Source organism: Lithobates pipiens, unplaced genomic scaffold (assembly GCF_037356315.1).
Source record: "Lithobates pipiens isolate NorthernLeopardFrog02 unplaced genomic scaffold, aLitPip1_a1.2 Scaffold_16, whole genome shotgun sequence".
Classification (NCBI taxonomy): Eukaryota; Metazoa; Chordata; class Amphibia; order Anura; family Ranidae; genus Lithobates; species Lithobates pipiens.
Genome location: NW_027507748.1, coordinates 455,883,356 through 455,904,530, shown reverse-complemented (window position 1 = coordinate 455,904,530; position 21,175 = coordinate 455,883,356). Strand labels below are relative to the sequence as shown.

General features: G+C 40.9%; 1 protein-coding gene across 3 annotated transcripts in view; it reads right to left on the bottom strand.

Moving 5' to 3' along the window:
- The window catches only part of ADPRHL1 (ADP-ribosylhydrolase like 1), a 53,719-nt gene that overhangs the window by 10,072 nt on the left and 22,472 nt on the right, over positions 1-21,175 (bottom strand). For 2 of the 3 annotated variants that reach the window (XM_077482843.1, XM_077482844.1), the window contains exons 4-7: positions 17,793-17,933; positions 15,459-15,586; positions 11,488-11,620; positions 3,326-3,479 (exon numbers count right to left, since the gene is read on the bottom strand). In XM_077482843.1, coding sequence (XP_077338969.1) covers positions 3,326-3,479; positions 11,488-11,620; positions 15,459-15,586; positions 17,793-17,933 — 556 coding nt within the window. Of the gene's footprint in view, positions 1-2,796; positions 3,480-11,487; positions 11,621-15,458; positions 15,587-17,792; positions 17,934-21,175 lie in introns of those variants that run through there. The other variant, XM_077482845.1, reaches the window with a different exon arrangement.

The window sequence follows — 21,175 nt, the reverse complement described above, 5'->3', positions numbered from 1 at the left end:
ACACCGATATCACCGATGATGATGTACTTGAAGAGAATCTGTTGTTAGAATTGTGCATATCTCACAATTTTTAGCTGCTGCTGTTCACATAAATTTTTATTTAAATGTATGAAATATTTTTTCAGCATGGTATTGTTTTGTGTGGTTTTCTACACAGCCTTAATGTCTAAACCACTGCCAACAAAAGTGAATATACCCCTAAGTGAAAATGTCCAAATTGGATCCAATTAGCCATTTTCCCTCCCAGTGTCATGTGAATCGTAAGTGTTACAAGGTCTCGGGTGTGAATGGGGAGCAGGTGTGTTAAATTTGGTGTTATCGCTCTCACTCTCTCATACTGGTCACTGGAAGTACAACATGGCACCTAATAGCAAAGAACTCTCTGAGGATCTGAAAAAAGAAATTGTTGTTCTACATAAAAATGGCCTACGCTATAAGAAGATTACTGGAACCATGTCCTGTGGTCTGATGAGACCAAGATAAACGTTTTTGGTTCAGATGGTGTCAAGCATATGTGGTGAGGAGTACAAAGACAAGTGTGTCTTGCCTACAGTCAAGCATGGTGGTGGGAGTGTCATGGTCTGGGGCAGCATTAGTGCTGCCGGAACTGGGGAGCTACAGTTCATTGAGGGAACCATGAATGCCAACATGTACTGTGACATACTGCAGCAGAGCGTGATCCCCTCCCTTCAGAGACTGGGCCATAGGGCAGTGTTCCAACATAGCGAACCCAAACACACTTCCAAGACGGCCACTGCCTTGCTAAAGAAGCTGAGGGTGAAGGTGAAAGACTGGCCCAGGATGTCTATGGACCTAAACCCTATTGAGCATCTGTGGGGCATCCTCAAATGGAAGGTGGAGGAGCACAAGGTCTCTAACGTCAACCAGCTCCATTATGTCATCATGGAGAAGTGGAAGAGGACTCCATTGGCAACCTGTGAAGCTCTGGGGAACTCCATGCCCAAGAGGGTTAAGGCAGTGCTGGAAAATAATGGTGGTCACACACAATTTTGACACTTTGGGCCCAGTTTGGACATTTTCGCTTAGGGGTGTACTCACTTTTGTTGCTAGAGGTTTAGACAGTTATACAAGCTGTACACTCACTACATTGTAGCAAAGTGTAATTTCTTCAGTGTTGTCACATGAAAAGTTATAGTAAAATTTTTACAAAAATGTGAGGGGTGTACTCACTTTTGAGAGATACTACAGTGGTGTGAAAAAGTGTTTGCCCCCTTCCTCATTTCCTGTTCCTTTGCATGTTTGTCACACTTAAGTGTTTCGGAACATCAAACCAATTTAAACAATAGTCAAGGACAACACAAGTAAACACAAAATGCAATTTGTAAATGAAGGTGTTTATTATTAAAGGTGAAAAAAAATCCAAACCATCATGGCCCTGTGTGAAAAAGTGATTGCCCCCTAAACCTAATAACTGGTTGGGCCACCCTTAGCAGCAACAACTGCAACCAAGCGTTTGCGATAACGTGCAATGAGGCTTTTACAGCGTCCTGGAAGAATTTTGGGCCACTCATCTTTGCAGAATTGTCCTAATTCAGTTACATTAGAGGGTTTTCGAGCATGAACGGCCTTTTTAAGGTCATACCACAACATCTCAATAGGATTCAGGTCAGGACTTTGGCTAGGCCACTCCAAAGTCTTCATTTTGTTTTTCTTCAGCCATTCGGTGGTGGACTTGCTGGTGTGTTTAGGATCATTGTCCTGCTGCAGAACCCAAGTTCGTTTCAGCTTGAGTACACAAACAAATGGTCGGACATTCTCCTTCAGGATCTCTTGGTAGACAGCAGAATTCATAGTTCCTTTTATCACGGCAAGTCTTCCAGGTCCTGAAGCTGCAAAACAGCCCCAGACCATCACACTACCACCACCATATTTTACTGTTGGTATAATGTTCTTTTTATGAAATGCAGTGTTCCTTCTACGCCAGATATACTTGGACACACACCTTCCAAAGAGTTCCACTTTTGTCTCATCGGTCCACAGAATGTTGTCCCAAAAGTCTTGGGGATCATCAAGATGTGTTGTGGAGAAATTGAGACGAGCTTTGATGTTCTTTTTGCTCAGCAGTGGTTTTCTCCTTGGAACTCTGCCATGCAGGCCATTTTTGCCCAGTCTTTTCCTGATGGTGGAGGCATGAACGCTGACCTTAACTGAGGCAAGTGAGGCCTGCAGTTCCTTGGACGTTGTTGTGGGGTCTTTTGTGACCTCTTGGATGAGTCGTCTCTGCGCTCTTGGGGTAATTTTGGGCGGCCGGCCACTCCTGGGAAGGTTCACCACTGTTCCATGTCTTCGCCATTTGTGGATAATGGCTCTCACTGTGGTTCGCTGGATTCCCAAAGCTTTGGAAATGGCTTTATAACCCTTTCCAGACTGATAGATCTCAATTACTTTCTTTCTCAATTGTTCCTGAATTTCTTTGGGTCTCGGCATGATGTGTAGCTTTTAAGGATCTTCTGGTGGACCTTACTGTGTCAAGCAGCTCCTATTTAAGTGATGCCTTGATTGTGAACAGGTGTGGCAATAATCAGGCCTAGGTGTGGCTATAGAAATTGAACTCAGGTGTGGACAACCACAGTTATAGTATGTTTTAACAAGGGGGCAATCACTTTTTCACACAGGGCCATGATGGTTTGGATTTTTTTTCACCTTTAATAATAAACACCTTCATTTACAAATTGCATTTTGTGTTTACTTGTGTTGTCCTTGACTATTGTTTAAATTGGTTTGATGTTCCGAAACACTTAAGTGTGACAAACATGCAAAGGAACAGGAAATAAGGAGGGGGGCAAACACTTTTTCACACCACTGTATATATATATATATATATATAGATATATATATAGTTAGCATCTCTGCATCTCTGTCAGGTTCTAATTGATTGCAGTCTGGATTTCTGTTGTGGTGAGTCACTCTCACTTCCAGTTCCAGGATCAGTGGTTATCAGGGAAACCCTTCATGAAAAACCCGGCAATCAAAAAAAGCAAAAAAGCAGCCAAATCAGCTTGTATATAAATATATATGGAAATTCTCCAAAAGGTATGAAGACTGAATGAACGGGTTTCCCTATAACACGGTAAAGTATTTGTTAAATTATTGACTTTGTATCAATAAACAGACTTCTTTTTTTTTTTGCTTAAAGTTTACCATGGACAGAGGTTGGAACTCTTCCATATTATTTCCAGAAAATGAAGACAAACTCTTGGCTGGAGCTCTAAAATAGCAGATCTAACAGTGAAGTGACCAGAAGTATAGTTCCTTTTTATGGTAGTACAGTATAAGAAATTTAAAATAGCTGAAATTGCTTTACTTCTCTTTTGAAGAAACTTGATAGAGTTTTTCTCCTAAAGATTCAAGTCTTTCCTTTAGTTCAATCTCCTGGTAGAGACCTTTTGGCACATTGTTGACACCGTACAACAATCCAAAAAGACATCCAGCAATAGATCCAGTTGCCCCACTTTCTCCTGTAAGAACACAAACAATACAGTTTCATGTTTTCAGTCTTGTGTGCCCACAGAAAAACCTAGAATCTTGCTGTGAGTTTCATGTGTAAGTAGCGCAGCAGCAGTAATTTCCTAAAGGTAGAGCACTGAGCAGAGCAAAGCATCGTGGGATGTTTAGTTCAGAATGCTGGAGTTTTACTGCTGGGAGTCTTCTTTCAGATATCTGGGACTCTGCTTAAAGGAGCCAGTAAAGTTATAATTACAACAGTTTGCTGAATGCTTTGCTTTTGTTAGTTGCCCTATGCCCCGTACACGCGAGCGGATTTTCTGTCGGAAAAAACTTGGATGTTTTTTCCGACAGAATTCCGCTCAAGCTTGGCTTGCATACACACGGTCACACAAAAGTTCTCTGAACTTTTGACCATCAAGAATGTGGAGACGTACAACACTAGGACGAGCCGAGAAAATTAAGTTCAATGCTTCAGAGCATACGTCAAATTGTTTCTGACCATGCGTAGGAATTTTGCGCATCGGAATTAGTACAGACGATTGGAATTTCCAATCATAACTTTTTCCGACCGAAAAATTGAGAAGTACTCTCAATCTTTTGCTGGCAGGAATTCCGCCAGCAAAAGTCAGATGGAGCATACACATGGTTGGAATTTCTGACCAAAAGCTCACATCGGACTTTTGATGGCGGAATTTCCGATCGTGTGTACAGGGCATTAGTGTTACGTGCTTGTGGGCTGAGGAACAGAAAGGAGTGGTCTACAAAGGGTCACTAAATAAGGGTTTGACTGAATTTAATCACATTTTGTTTCTTTGCATTCTGCCTTATGAACAGAAATCCTTACACGGGTGTCAGAGGACTTACAGAGTCGGGGCAACCAGTAGGGTACAAGTTCTATCATTGGCCCTCAGGAGGGTAGCAGCACTACATGTACTTGTTGTACCCAGTGGTGACTGGTCCACAAGGGGCACAGGGGTGGGACTTATAGGACCACAAAAAAAATAGCTCAATACACTGTAATGATATGATTGTGGCATAGGTAATCAACAGTGACAAAATAATTATGATTAATATTAATATATATTATTTATTTTTTGTGGCCTTATTTTTTCTATATCTTTGTATTGGTATTAGTACTATTACCCCTTCTCCATGATTGACATTTATTTGTTCTGACCACATCCCCCCGCTTCACTATATAATGACTGCCCTTTGATTCCATGTTCTATGCTTGAAAAAGGAATGCGGCTATCATACCATTGATAGCACACACCCTAAGAAACGCGTTGCATGATAGTGACATCACAGACATGCTGTTTGCCTTCCAAGCCTCATTCCGGATCCTCAATGCACGGACGTCTTTCATCATTGCGGACACCGGACAGGAACCTACAGCGTGGCTTACCACGGGCTCTGACGCTTCATCATCCTCATCCTTCCTGGAATCCATATCCTGCCCAGTGGACATCCTATCTCACCCCTTCTGAGCTGGTGATGTGCTGCACTCAGTCAGCAATAAAGAGGACTCGCTGTGACCTGCAGTACCACCCTATACTTTCTGAGTTTTGTTGTGCTGCACCCTCCAAGCTTGAAACAGACTTACTGTGACCTGTAGTCCCACCTCTTCAGCCCAGAGATGCATCTAAGTTCAACTGTACTTCTTTCCATGTGAGTGGATATTGATTTTTATAATAAATTGTTTGTGATACATACTCAGAGGCAACCCTTTCCTTGTTTTTTTTTCCTAGCATACTGGAACTTGCTTCTGGCCTCCTTGGTGGCAGCCCTGACAGACTCACCTACTACTATATGTGCTGACATGTGCTTCTGGAATATTATGGACCATATTTTGTGATATTGAGGTACCATAGCATTGCGCCTTTTTACTTGTTAAATTGGCGTTCCACCCAAAAATGGAACTTCCACTTTTTGGAATCCTCCCCCCCTCCGGGGTCACATTTGGCACCTTTCAGGGGGGAGGAAAGAGCAGATACCTGTCTATTACAGGTATTTTCTCCCATTTCTTGGCATAGATCACCGCAGTGATCATGGTGACCTATGCCACTTCCGGCGACTACTCTGTACTTCCAGCAGTGGGAACGCGCAGTGTGACTCACACATACGCAGTAGGAAACCAGGAAGTGAAGCCCGCACTTCCTAGCCCATGTTTCGCTTCGATGTATACCAGAGCTCATATTTTAAAGCCATGTATTTTAATGATGTTCAATCGTCTTTGCCAATAAAATCATTAAATTTTATGTAGATTATAATGTCTTTCAATTGCTGCTAAAAAAAAAACCCACAGGAAATTCCTTTTCTTTCAAAACGTCCTGGTTCCTTTACCGAGGATTGCGGCGGTAGCAGCTGAGAGCCGACAGGCAGATCGGCTTCGGCTGCTGACATCGCGGGCTCCCTGGACAGGTAAGTGTCCATATATTAAAAGTCAGCAGCTGCAGTATTTGTAGCTGCTGGCTTTTAATATTTTTTTTTTCTTTAAATCCCCTCTACCTCCAACCATGACAGGTTCTCTGGCCAGCAGAACCGTCACTTCTGGTTGGACTGCAAGCCACAATTCAAATCCTGCACGGCTCTCTTGCTTCTGGATAGGCCCTCAGACAGCCTAGCAGCCAGATGTGCCTGGAACAGGCCCAATTTCTGGCCTGGCAGCCTGGGAAATACAACACACGTCCACCCAGACAGCCATCCAGGTGGCCCAGAACACAGATCACCTGACCTCACCCAAATATATAGGCTGTCCCAGCAGGCCAAGGGATTCAAGAAAACCCCTGCCCATTGGCTGAGATACCCCATATACCCATAACCTGACCTTGCGTTGCTCTTCTCCTATCTAGTACCACCAAGTACCCAGGCCATGTAGTGGTAGAAGAGAAGAGTGCAACAAGGCCAAACTTAGGGAGAAATCAATAGATCTCTAACAATCAACCAGGATAATTATTCCTGGCAAGTAAATGTATGAGGAGCAAGCCTGCCTAAACTCCAGGGTGCTACATATATATATATATATCTATATATATATATATATATATCTATATATATACATATACATATACATATACATACAAACATACACAGTTTATACTGTATGTATATAGACACACACACACACACACAAATGTTTTGCCTTATATTGCTAATTTATAATGAATGGGTTGTTTTACAAGCTAATGGGGTCATACCACATGCAGTCCATTGATGCATTTTAGCGTGTTCCAGTACAGTTCAGTGCAGGAAAAATTCAGCATGTTCTACTTTTTTTTCTGGAACTGGAAAGCCCTGGAACTGACCCGCACTGTTGTGAACTATTCTATTGGAAACCGTATAACCTACTTTCCATGCGTTTTTAGATACAGAAAAAAAATCACACTGGATTGCATGTGGTGTAAACTGGCCCTCATAATTTCAAATTGTTTTAGGGGCTGAGGTGACACTGACTTCAGAAGGTTAACTATGCATCAAACTATTAGCGGGTGCTCAATATGCACTTAAAACACTGGGGAGGAGCACACATGGTCAATATTATAACCCCAAATTATTTGAAGACACGTTTTAGTGGCTAAGCCCAAAACTTGCTTGTCAATAGGTATAGACTAAAAAGAAACAAAAACTGTAACTGAACTCAAATCAACCCATGATTCTTGTCAATATAAAGCAAATTGCTTTATTCTCTGCCTCAACCTATATGTGAATGCATGACTGCACAATTATTGATACAATAAAAAAAAAGTCTTAAATGCTGTCTGGATTGACAGTTGTACAGTTTATGTTCATAAAGTTGATCACTTTATTACTGTAACATTGCCATAAGACAGTTTTACTCATTATGCTTCCACTATGGGACATTAAAGTGGTTGTAAACCCTTACAAATCACTTTGACCTACAGGTAAGCCTAGATTAAGGCTTACCTGTAGGTCCAAGAAATATCTCCTAAACCTACACGGTTTAGGAGATATTTACTAAAAGACAGTCACAGCTGTCTACGGTGCATGCGCCATAGACAGCGGCACGCAGGCGCACTATCGCTGTTAGCAGCATGCCGCTGCTAACCGCGATATTCCATTAGTGGCGGCTCCTGTGCGCATGCACGGGAGTGACGTCATGGCTGCTCCGGCACTGTGAGTGGCCGGAGCAGCGATACCCAGAAGAAGATGAATGCTCCGGACTACAGGGGACAGCGGTGACTTCGCTGGCTCCTGTGTCAGGTAAGTGACACATAATGGGCTACTGTGCGATGCATAGTAGTAGCCCATTATGCTTTACATTTGCAGGGAGACAAAGAGGAAATAAACCCAACAGGGTTTACTTCCTCTTTAAAGTAATATTTGTAATCCAAAAGCAAATTTGTATTAGATTGCAGATTGTCAATTCTTAGATGTGGTGACTGAGTTAGTTTTCTTTTTTAGGCCTTCTTTCTATTATCTTCAACTGGTGATCTGGGCAGTAATTCTTTCAACAGAAAAAGATCTTCTGCAGGTGTTCTGGTTTGATAAACCATTTACCACTGAGAGGGGTGCTTACAATGATCAGTTTTTATTTATTTATGTAAAACCTTTATTCCAAAAGGAAAAAAAACTGTTGCTGTGTTTATACAGTGTTAGTTGGAGTTCAGCTTTAATTTGTTAGTGTATCTAAATCTGCTGGCGCATCTAACACTCCCCTTCCCCCAGATTAACAATTCTGCTGTCCAAGGGTGCTCCTTCATCTAGAGTGTAGGCACTATATTACAGGAGGAGTGTTATTGGCTGGAACACCAGGTGAAAACAGAGGGAAAAATGCCTAAAAAAGAAAATGAATGCAGCCATCTAATCTGATTGGAAAGCTACATTATTACATTTTTGATTTTGGGTTTAATAATGCCACTTTAATTTTTATGGTCCAATGGCCAGCTTATCATTATTTGAGCAAGTACAAATTTAGGCAGAGGTGCACAAAAATCAATCTTCAACTATGTTTAGAAGGTTCTAATGGACACACACTAATGATTTTAGTTTTATATTGACATGATTTATGGGTTGACTTGACATATTAAATTTATTTTCACCAATACCTATTCACAAGCAATTATTTTGGGTTGAGCTACTAAATCAAAGCATCACAAGCAATTCTTGGGGAACCTGAGTTTAACCACCTCAATACCAGGCATTTAAACACCTTCCTGCCCAGACCAATTTTGAGCTTTCAGCGCTGTCGCAATTTGAATGACAATTGTGTGGTCATGCTACACTGTACCCAAATGAAATGTTATCATTTTTTCCCACAAATAGAGCTTTCTTTTAGTGGTATTTGATCACCTCTACGGTTTTTATTTTTTGCTAAACAAATAAAAAAAAGACCGAAAATTTTGAAAATAAATGTTTTTTGCTTGTTTCAGTTTCAAAACTTTGTTAAAGTTTTCTACTTCACTGATTGGCACTGATGGAGCTGCACTGACGGGCACTGATAAGGCAGCACTGATGGGCACTTATATGTGGCACTGATAGGCGGCACTGATGGGCACTGATAAGGCGGCACTGATGGGCACTTATATGTGGCACTGATAGGCGGCACTGATGGGCAATGATAGGTGGCACTGATGGGCGACACGGATGGACACTGATAGGTGGCACAAAATGGCACTGATAGCTGGCAGGGATTGGCATGGATAGGCGGCATGAATGGGCATGGATAGGTGGCACAGATGGGCATGGATAGGCGGCGCAGATGGGTATGGATGGGCACTGATAGTTGGCATGGATGGGCACTGATAGGTGGCACGGATGGGCACTGATAGACGGCATTGTATTGTATTGTTTTGTACTGATGGATGACAATGCATTCCAATCAGTGATGCCCATTGTGGGCACTCATTGGCATCCATTGTGGGCACTGACTGGCATCCATTGTGGGCACTGACTGGCATCCCTGGTGGTCTAGGGTGGTATACCTGGTGCTGGGCATCCCTGGTGGTCTGGTGGTGTCCCTGGTGGTCCAGTGTGGGCATTCTGGGGGGGGCTGCACTGATAATCGATCAGCACAGACCCCCCCTGTCAGAGGAGCAGCCGATCAGCTCTCCTCTAGTCACGTCTGACAGACGCGAGTGAGGAAAAGCCGATCAACAGCTCTTCCTATTTACACTGTGATCAGCTGTGATTGGACACCGCTGATCACATGGTAAAGAGTCCCCGCAACAACGATCGCCACGATGCACGCCCTCGGGGGCGCGCAGCGGCTCAAAATCCTGAGGACGTCATATGACGCCCAGTCAGGATTTTGAAACCACTTTGCTGCCATCATTCGCCTATAGGGCGGGCAGCAAGTGGTTAAAGCTTTTGAGGAATGAGAACTCAAAGTTTAATTAGCAACTTTTTTAACTAAGAGTTGGTTGGTAATGATTGTCAGCCTAAGGCTCGACCTGGAAGTCAGGCGACTTGATGTGACTTGAAGCAACTTGAAGCGGATTTGAAGCGACTTTAAAGCCAGTTCAGGGAATGACTTCGTAACCTTCCTGTAACGTCAGATACAAATCACATCAATGAAGATGAGGATCCGACGTGGAGGCGAGATCCGTTAAAGTCTATGGGCACAAGCTAGATAGAAGTTGCCTTGAAGTCGTTCAGGAATCTTTTCTAAAGTCGGAGCGACTTCAGTAGTGCTCTCATTGACTAAACTGGGATTTCAAATATCCAGCGACTTGGCGTCTCACAAGAAGTTGCGGTAGTGTGAACTGAGCCTAAGGGCTTTGTTAATATGAATCACGTTTTGTCTAAAAGGGTATAGCTACCACATCAGCTGCTATAAGGACAGAGGACTGCAGGTCACTGAAGGCATTAAAAAGTCACCTTTCTCCTGTTTTTGTCCATTTTCTGACAAATGTTTATGGAGTTCTCATATTATGACTTTGTTGTTCAGATGTACAAAGTATTTTTGCTTACATTAGATCTAGGGCCCTCAATGTGAGACACAGGCAACTGCAGCAGCTCTTAGCAGAGACTCTCAGAGATGTTTGTCTGCACAATATCATAAAACATCATTAAAAAAAGCCTGGGAACTAGGAGTGAGTATCATTTGCCTATCTTGCCTTCATCATTAAACCAATGACTTTAATACAGTATATAAGATGGCTGAGGTCGGGGCCAAAGGTCTGTACAAATGTTTGTTTCTTTTCCTTTGGGAAGAGTTCCTGACAACAGTAATAATATATAACATGTGAAGAACACCATGAAAGGAAGGCACAGAGAGAAATAAAACATTGTCAAAATGTCTTGGACTTCCTCAATCTACATAAAATTTTGTTGATATTACCCTTTGAGAGGGATTCTTTGCAATAACAAAGTAATACTTTAGCTGCTGATTTAAAGAAACAAAAACAAATGCTTACCAGTGCCTGGAGTCCAGCACTGTCTTCCTCCAGCCTGTTCTTCTTACCATGGGTCTTCGCACCGATATGTTGGATATGGGAGCCGGTTGTGGCCCCCTGAGGAAGCCACTGCTGGCTTCCCACTACACATGTGTGAACTTGTGAATAATCCGGCAGTCTCCTGGGACAAGTGACATGTCCCAGGAGGCTTTGGGAGGGAAGGGGGCAGAGCGAGGGGCATCATCTTTGCCTAGGAAGTGGGAATAGGTACTGACAAAAATCGGTACTTGCTCCCCCTCCACCAAAAAAATAATGTGTAATTCAGTTACAGGCTGGGGAGAGGGAATGAACCAGCGGTATTTCACTTCTTGACTGAAGTTCTGCTTTAACAAAAACCCTGCATTGGCTCTATCCAAAACAAAATAAAAAGTTTTACCTTTAATTAAGCTTTAAGGAATTACAAAAGGCCATTGCTCACCACTAATGTACAGGCTGTTATCAAAAGGGCTATTACTAGGAGTGCACCTATTGGCCATCAGTGCAAAGTGGCAGGTGCCATAGATCCTTGGAAGCTCCATCAACCTTTTGCTATGGAGTCTTGTGATTTGTACTACCACCTCTGCCTGCTTACAACTATTTTTTATTATTTATCATTACATCGTACCGCCATGGAACATAGCTCGGCTGCAAACCTCCTTCCAGTCACCACCAGCTCCCAACAACGCATCATATGCAATCATAGGAGCATCATGTCCTCTTCTTCCACCACGGCCCTCTGAGCTCCATTTCTTATATGTCTGTAGAATAAAAACCCTCATTAGAGCCCTTTAGTCATACCAAATGTAAAACAGAAAAGTCCCATGTCATAATAAAAATTTAGATGTAGCATTTGTGACACTAACATTACTTTGTTTTTCTAAACATTAGGCAGTATTGGCACATATTTAACAAATGAATCTCATATCTCCAGATTACATACCTTTCTACCTCAGAAGCCTAAAGTTCATGTGTCATAATAAGTGACCTTGAAGTGGTTGTAAACCCTTAAAAAAATGTAAAAAAAAAACCTGCAAGACAAAGGCATGATGAGCTAGTATGCATAGCATACTAGTTTATTATGTATTACTTACCTTACATTGAAGCCCCCACAGCCGTCCTCGACCCCGCCCCCCAGCCGCGGACATCTCTCCTGGAGATTACCTCCGGGTATCGCGGCTCCGAAGATGTGATTGGCTGGAGCCGCGATGATCTCACTCCCGCACATGCGTGTGGGAGCCGGCAGTAACGGCACATCTAACTGAAGCAACGACACGACGTGCTATTACTTCAATGTGCATGTGACGATCACTTTGGCACATGCAGACACGGGGGTATCTCCTAAACCGTACAGGTTTAAGAGATATCCAGGGTAGCTACAGGTAAGCCTTAATATAGGTTTACCTGTAGTATCAAGTTATAAAAATGGGTTTACAACCACTTTAAAGTGTTACTAAACCCAGAATAGTAAAATCAGTCTGTATATGCAGTAAACCATGCTTGTTATACTCACTTTGGAACCTAAGGGGTTAATCCTGTGCATTGTGTAAAAAGGCTGTTTGATCCTGTCTTCTCTGATCCTCCCCTTCTTCCACTGTCCCAAATCTATCTTTGATAGAACAGAGCCCTAGGAGGCACTTCTGCACATGCTCAGTTTGGTGTGTATTGCTAGAGAGTTTTTTTATTTATTTTTTTTGGGGGGGGGGGGTGTATGTGATAAGCACAGGGCCAATCAGCACTATCCAGACAGAGGGTCAGGGGTCATGCAACCTCAAAGGACAGACAGAGGGAGAATGAAAACTCCTCCTACAAGCTTTACCCCAGTGCTCGGCTGGACACTGACAGAAGTCACATGATTGCTATATGAGAAAAGGTATTTATCAGTTTATATTTACTAAAATAATTGCATGTCTATGTTCTGTGTACTGTGGGAGACCAGATATAGTGAATGCAGGGTCCTGGGTTTAGTAACATATTACCTAATGCAACATCTTCCTGTTCCGTGTTCTTCCAATAAGACTCTCAATTCAACAACCTATTGTGAATGCTGCAATATTTATCTCATCACCCCGTTCTTTCCTGTTGCTCTTTTCACTGGCTTTTAGTCCATTTGAGAATAGTATTCAAGATACCATAGCACTTCACAACAGATATCACATCTATATTTCAGATATTATACATAAATACAATCCAAATGTATCTCTGTGCTCCCACAGTACCCAAATATCCTCACTCATAAGGGTTGATTTAGCAAAGGCAAATAGGCTGTTCACTTTGCAAGGGAATTTTCCCGAGAACTTATTAAGCTGACTTATTTGAATATATATGAATAATTTTTTTTTCTTTTCTTTACTTTCCTTTAGTAAATCAACTCCATAGTCTTATATGCACAGCATCAAGATTACCACAAAGCAGTTGTCTGCCTCGGCAGTTCTCTTCTTTGTGCCAGGCTCTAAAGTGTGTAAAGTTCTCCAAATTACGTATTTGTCTACATATCTTTATCTCCTCCCTAATCTTGTTTTACAGGTTAAACAGCTTCCATAATCCTTCAGCCTCTGCCTTTTGCCTTTTACCTTCATTTTGTCACCATCGTATTTGATGCTTTCTATCTATTAGATTGGAAGATTGTTTGGGAAGGTTTCTTTTCTCCCCGGTGTCTTAATAGCTAGTACTAGTTAGTCACATTGGGCTAGACCTGTTCAGGTAAATATGGCTAAAAACTCTAGAGTATGTTCTCAACGCTCATTTGTACTGAAGAATCCAAGGCTGTCCTAGACTGACCCCAGTCTGTAACTGGACAGTGAAAGGAGAAGCAGCACAGTGATGAGCTTATCTCTATTCCTCACTGCTTTCTCTTATTATCACCTAGCTTCTTGTCAGCACATCAGCTGATTGGCTCCTTGTACTGTTTCTTTCTGGCACACTCCAACTTTGATCTACAGGTACTGAGAGAGGTTGATGCCAGGTGAAATTCTGATATTTATATTTAAAAATACATGTAATAATGTAATAATAACTACAAAACTACATCAATTTGTATCTGCCCAGACAAAATGTGGCTAGAGATCAATTTCCAAAAAATCTGTATGCATAAAGGTACCAACATCCCATTTCATTTGAAAGACAATAGAGTACTAGATAGGGTATTTTAAAGATACATATTTCAGATATACACTACAACGTGTTATTGTAAAAGTACAAAAAACAGAGTTTAGCTTTAAATGTGACTAACTACTACTAACTATACCATGACCAGGATTAATGAAACCTTTCAGATATACACTCAACAGTCACTTTACTAGATACACCTGGCCAGTACTGGGTTGGACCCATTTTGTCTTCAGAACTGCCCTAATTCTTCATGGCATAGACTCAACAAGGTGTTGGTAACATCCCTCATAGATTTTGGTCCATATTGACATGATGATATCACGCAGTTGCTGTAGATTTGTCAGCTGCACATCCATGATGCAAATTTTACATTCCATCACATCCCAAAGGTGCTCTATAGGATTGAGATCTGGTGACTGTGGAGGTCATGAGAGTACAGTGAGCTTTTTTTCTCATGTTCAATAAACCAGTTTGAGATGATTTGAGCTTTGTGACATGGTGCATTATCCTGCTGGAAGTAGCCATCAGAAGATGGGTACACTGTAGTCATAAAGGGATGGACATGGTCAGCAACAATACTCGGGTGGCGTTTAAGAGATGCTCAATTGGTATTAAGGGACCCAAAGTTTGGCAAGAAAATATCTTCCACACCATTACGCCACTACCACCAGTCTGAACCATTGATACAAGGCAGGATGGATCCATGTTGTTTACGCCAAATTCTACCATCTGAATGTTGCAGCTAAAATCAAGACTCATCAGACCAGGCGTTTTTCCAATCTTTTATTGTCCAATTTTGGTGAGCCTGTGTGAATTGTAGTCTCAGTTTCTTGTTCTTAGCTGACAGGAGTAGCATCTGGGGTGGTCTTCTGCTGCTGCAGCCCAACTGCTTAAAGGTTTGATGTGTTGTGCATTCAGAGATGTTATTCTGCATACCTTGGTTGTAAGTTGTTATTTGAGTTACTGTTGACATTCTATTATCTCTAATCTGCCCATCCTTCTCTGACCTCAACAAGATGTTTTCGTCCACACAACTGCCGCTCACTGGATATTTTCTCTTTTTCCGACCATTCTCTGTAAACTGTAGAGATGGTTGTGTGTGAAAATCCCAGTGGATTAACAGTTTTTGAAATACTCAGACCAGCTTGTCTGAAACCAACAACCATGTCACGTTCAAAGTCACTTAATCCCCTTTCTTCCCCATTATGATGCTCAGTTTGAATTCAGCAAGTCATCTTCACCGCGTCTAGATGCCTAAATGCATTCAGTTGCTGCCATGTGATTGGCTAATTAGCAATTTGTGTTACCAAGTAATTGAACAGATATACCTAATAAAGTGTCCGGTGAGTGTATTTTGTACAAATAAAAGATCATAACAATAATCAGCATGCTTAATTGTGCCCAAAGATATTTTAATGCAACAAATCAATACAGAATCAAGAACAACATGAAGAATTGAATGAGCAGTATCCTTCACATTAAGCTTACTTTATCTCTTTCATCAGCATCATACTTATCAGGAAAATTGGGTTTGGTCGTGTTGTCTTCTTCTATTTCTCTCTCTTCCAGATAAAACTGCCATTTGGCCTCAAAATAAAACCAGTGCTCTTGGTACTCTAAATAGATATAAGTTAGAGAAAAGGTATCTTTCTTAGGAATGTTAGACACGATAAAGTAAAACATATTATTTTTCTTAATAAAAAGCACGTGACCTGTTTGGACCCCAATGCAACATAAGCATGCCTCCATCCCTGTATTAATAAAAGGAAATGAAAAAAGTGGATTGTGGGACTTTAAATAAGGGATGGATATGTGTTTGAAATGGTCTAGGATACCTAAAATGTTATTCATTGTCACTGTCCCTGCGGGGAAAATCTGTATACCCATGATTTTTCATTTGAGACTGTGACCGACCTATTTACTCATCTATTTTCATCTCTTTATTTAGCAATTTTTTGATGCATCCCAATCCTGATGATTGGCTGAAATCGCCATGAAACGCGTAGAGTCCATACTCAGGGATGCCAAGTCAAGTTTGCTACAATCATGAATTTCTTTTATTCATTTATAGTTATATTTATTAGGATAACCATGTTCACCTGCTCTGTATATGCATTCAATTGTTTAATTGTGATTGCTTGTACCAATTATGTCTATCCATTATATACATTAAATATGTCAACATGATTATTACTACAATTAATTATGCTTCTTGTTGCATGACCCATGTATTATATATATACTTACTATTTAGTATTTGTATTTAATTTCTTGGATTTATTAGCAACTTTTTATGGGTATACAGATTTTTCCCGCAGGGACAGTGACAATGAATAACATTTTAGGTATCCTAGACCATTTCAAACACATATCCATGCCTCATTTAAAGTCCCACAATCCACTTTTTTCATTTCCTTATATTATTTTTCTTGTTTATTAAACAAATAACAGTACCATTAGTGAAAAATCAATATATGACTGTAAATTTGTATAAATCTTCTATTAACCACTTAAGGACCGAGCCTCTTTCTGAGATTTGTTGTTTACAAGTTAAAAACATTTTTTTTGCTTGAAATTTACTTAGAACCACCAAACATTATACATTTTTTTTCTAACAGCCTAGAGAATAAAATGGTGGTCGTTGCAATACTTTCTGTCACACCGTATTTGCGCAGTGGTCTTACAAGCACACTTTTTTGGGAGAAACAGTAAAGTTAGCCCAATTTTTTGAAAGATAATGTTAAATTGATACCCAACATGTCACGCTTCAAAATTGCGCCCGCTCGTGGAATGGGGACAAACTTTTACCCTTAAAAATCTCTATAGGCGACGTTTAAAAAAATCTACAGATTGTATGTTTTGAGTTACAGAGGAGGTCTAGGGCTAGAATTATTGCTCTTGCTCGACCGATCGCGGCGATACCTCACGTGTGTGGTTTGAACACCGTTTTCATATGCGTGCGCTACTCATGTATGCGTTCGCTTCTGCACGCCAGCTTAGTGGGACGGGGTCCGTTTTATATTTTTTTATTATTTATTTTACCTTTTGCGATTTTACATTGCTTCCGCCCTGCAATGGTATGGAGACAGGTGGGGGCCATCTTCCCTTCACTTGTCTCCATACCACAAATAGACTCAATCGCCTCCACCGCTGTCGACGACTCCGATTAGTGGCAGAGGGCACTGGAGAGCGGCGGGGGGGCCCCTCTCCCGCCGTCGGTAAAAGTAATCTCACGGCCAATCCACAGCAGAGACCACTATTATCGGAAACTGAACCGCCCGCTGAAGAAGAAGATACCAGGGTTATGGCAGCTAGCTGCTGCTATAACAAAGATATACCTCTTCAAACAGCCAACGTATATCGGCGTGCGGCGGTCCGGAAGTGGTTAAAAACGATTAAAAGTGGAAACTACCATTGTTGCTTGGGTAAAGCACAGCCACAAAATATTTATAAGAAACTTGATCAATGACATGTGTATATATGGGATGTTTGCCAGGAGTCCCATATTGCTAGCCTGGACCTCTGTGCAAATTTTTATACAAATATGGCACCCATAGTTTCTTGTTTTTCAGAAGATTTTGGCATAATGAAAGGACTCTTTGATAGGAAAAGAGCACAATGACAACATTACACAAAGATACAATATATTGGGATGCAAAGCTTGGAAAGTGACTGCATATCAGTTGAGAACATACTAAGAACCAATAGTGGGTTAAGTGTAGCGATCCCTATACTAAAGTCAAATTATTTACAAATTATGATAATTATAAACAATTGCTGTTAGTTAAAATAATTTTGCCATTAATGGTTTTTCATTTTTACCTGCCATATGACGTATAGTTTTCTTACAGTACTCTTCAGCCATGGGGATGACCTTCAGCATTTCTCTTCCCCACTGTACTAAGGGCTTTCCTTGTAGGGCATATGAGGCAAACAAGGCAGTGCAGAGTGACCCCAGGAACCCTATATTAACAGTGTCTAATAATTAATATGAACTCAACTTTTATAGGATACATACAGTTTATATTTATATTGACATGTAAATCATGACATACAGTACCTACAAACATTCCTCCAAACCTAAAGCTAGTTTAATCAAAATGACTATCTTGGAACAAGCACAAGTATATTTCTTTTCCCAAACCCACAAAAAAGCATAACATTTATAAAACTAATAGCAATATTCCTAAGCAAGCAAAAGTGCTATAATCCCTGAAACAATACAATGGTTCTACATTTTGCTGTGTAATACACTATTTTCACCACTGGGAAACTCTCAGTTTTACTCATTGATCCATTTGGGTAAAATTAGCTTTTATTTAATTTAGGGGGTGTTGAAGATAGGCCTTTTCTGGCACTTTTTGTTTACAAGTTTAAAACTGTATTTTTTGGTAGAAAATTACTTCTATCTCCCAAGCATTATAGATTTTTAGGGAATAAAATGGCGATCATCGCAATTTTTCATGTCACGCGGTATTTTTCAAATGCAATTTTTTGAAAAGAAAACACACAATATATATACCCCCAAATATACCCACATTTTTGCAAAAATATAAAGAGGATGTTACGCTGAGTAAATAGCTTTACATTTTTCTTATTTATTTTATTTTTAAATGTCCCTTTAATTTTATTTTGTAATAGAAATACGGATGACAGGTCCTCTTTATGCAGAGATCAAAAAGTTCCCAAATCTCTCCTTAACCTTTAAAAGCAAAAGATCAAGAAAAAAAAATGTTGGTCTTTTGCTTTAAAAAAAAGCCCAGAACTGATGTCATGATGTTACATATATTACATAGTAGGTGTTACATTGTATATTGTATTACATTGTATATCCCTGTATGTTGTAGTCATTCAGGTGTTTATCTAATAGTTTTTTTAAACTATCGATGCCCCGCACTGAAACCACTGCTTGTGGAAGGGAATTACACATCCTTACCGCACTTACATTAAAGAACTCTCTACGCAGTTTAAGGTTAAACCTCTTCTCTTCTAATTTTAGTGAGTTGGCCACATGTCTTGTTAAACTCTCTTCTGCAAAAAAGTTTTATCTCTATTGTGGGGTCACCAGTACGATATTTGTAAATTTAAATCATATCCCCTCTCAAGCGTCTCTTCTCCAGAGAGAATAAGTTCAGTACTCCCAACCTGTCAGGGCTGGGCTCAGCCCTCCCTTCTCAGAGCAGGCTGCTCAGCTGTCGGTTAAATGCCAGCTCCAATCTTTTCCACAGTGACTCACTTGATGATGATATCCTGTGTGTCAGTCCTGCTGGTTACTTAAGCTGTTCAGTTCAGTTCCGGTCTGCCTTTGCCTTGGTTAACACATCCAGAGACTCTTTCCTGTGTACCTGTTGAAGACTTGCTTGGCTGATTTCCCTTCTGGTTCCTGATCCTACTTGCTGTTTCACTATGCTGATTCTTTGTTTTCCTGATTTCCTGGCCTGTCCTGAAGTACACTGATCTCTGGCTCCCTAATGTCCTGGTTTTTCTGACTATCCGTTCCGGTTACCGAATTCTGGCTATGATTTGATTACGTTGCTCTGTTTACCTTTTACTATTATTATTATTATTATTATTATTAATAATAATAATAATAAACAAGTGTGATTTTAACTGCACTTCAGTCTCGGTCTGATTCATGGTTTCTGACACAACCTTTCTTCAAAACTTATATCCTCCAGTCTATTTCTAATTCTGTCCTCTGTTATCCATAAGGGTACTTCCTGTGATGTGTCATGAGGACCTACACTGCAGTTTTGGTTACCGAAGCCCCCCCGATTCCCTCATGAAGACTGAGAAGAATAACTTCAATACCTTCACCATCTCCCCATCCTTTGTAACTAGATGTCCTTTCTCATTCTTCCTCATTGCTCTCTTCCACTATGTGTCTTTCGTATTCTATCTTAGCCGCCCTACTTGCACCCTTACATATCTTGTTGCATTCTTTGTAAAGTCTGAATGATCCCTCAGCCTTGTATTTTTTGAAGGCCTTCTTCTATGCTTTTATACGCATGTTTACATTACAGTTAAGCCATCTAGGACTTTTGTTTGCTCTTATAAATTTATTTACCAATGGGATGCACTGCCTAATGGCCTTAGTTAATGTGCTCTTAAAGCAAACCCATATCTCCTCCGTGTTCTTTGTTTCTAAGAATTCATTCCAATTTATATCTTCTAGCAAGGTTCGTAGTTTAGGGAAGTTGGCTCTTTTGAAATTCAGTGTCTGTGTTCCCCTTCTGTTTCCTATTTGTGTGATTTATACCGAAGCCAATTCACCTGTGACACCATCTGATCCATGAAATTGTCCTGCAAGACATTTAGGAACCTGCAAGCCTTATGCCCTGTACACATGGTCGGACATTCCGACGACAAAATCCATCAGATTTTTTCTGACGGATTTTGTGCCAAACTTGTCTTGCATACACACGGTCAGACAAAGTTGTCAGAAAATCCAATCTTTCTTAACGAGATTACGTAGAACGCGTATGATTGGACTATAAATGGGCCAGTAGCCAATAGCTGTGGTCTCTTAATTTATTCTGAGCATGCGTGGCACTTTGTCCATCGGAATTGGCTACACATGATCGGAATTTAAACAATTGGATTTTGTTGTCGGAAAATTTTAGATCCAGCTCTCAAACTTTGTGTGTAGGAAATTCCGACGAAAAAAGTCTGATGGAGCCCACACACGATTGGATTTTCCAACAACATGATCCAATCAGACATTTTCCATCGGAAAGTTCGACCGTGTGTACAGGGCATAAGACGAATACGTGATTCCCTGCGCCCAGTCTGAATAATTAAAATCCCTCATTACGATAACACTTCTCATCCTTGCTGCTAATCCAAATTGTGATAGGAGGTCCGTCTCCCCCTCCTCCCTCAGGTTGGGGGGCATCCCCTTGGAGCTCTACCCATAAGGATTCCAGCTCCTCCCTAACTCCCTTATTGATGTCATCTCTCACATTCAGAAGCAGAGTTGCCAGCCAATCATAAGATATGTTGAACCAGGTCTCTGAAATTCCCATAAATTCCCACAAAAGAGATGTCACTCTGGCCCTCCAAGGCCATAGAGGCGATGTGACTAGCCAGCTGTGTCGTCGGATCGTTTCTCTGGCGCTCAGTAAAAAGTGTAAGCCCAAGAAACACCGGCTAGCAAGCATCTGAAAGCCATCCAGCGGCTAATGAGACACTCAGACCATTTTCAT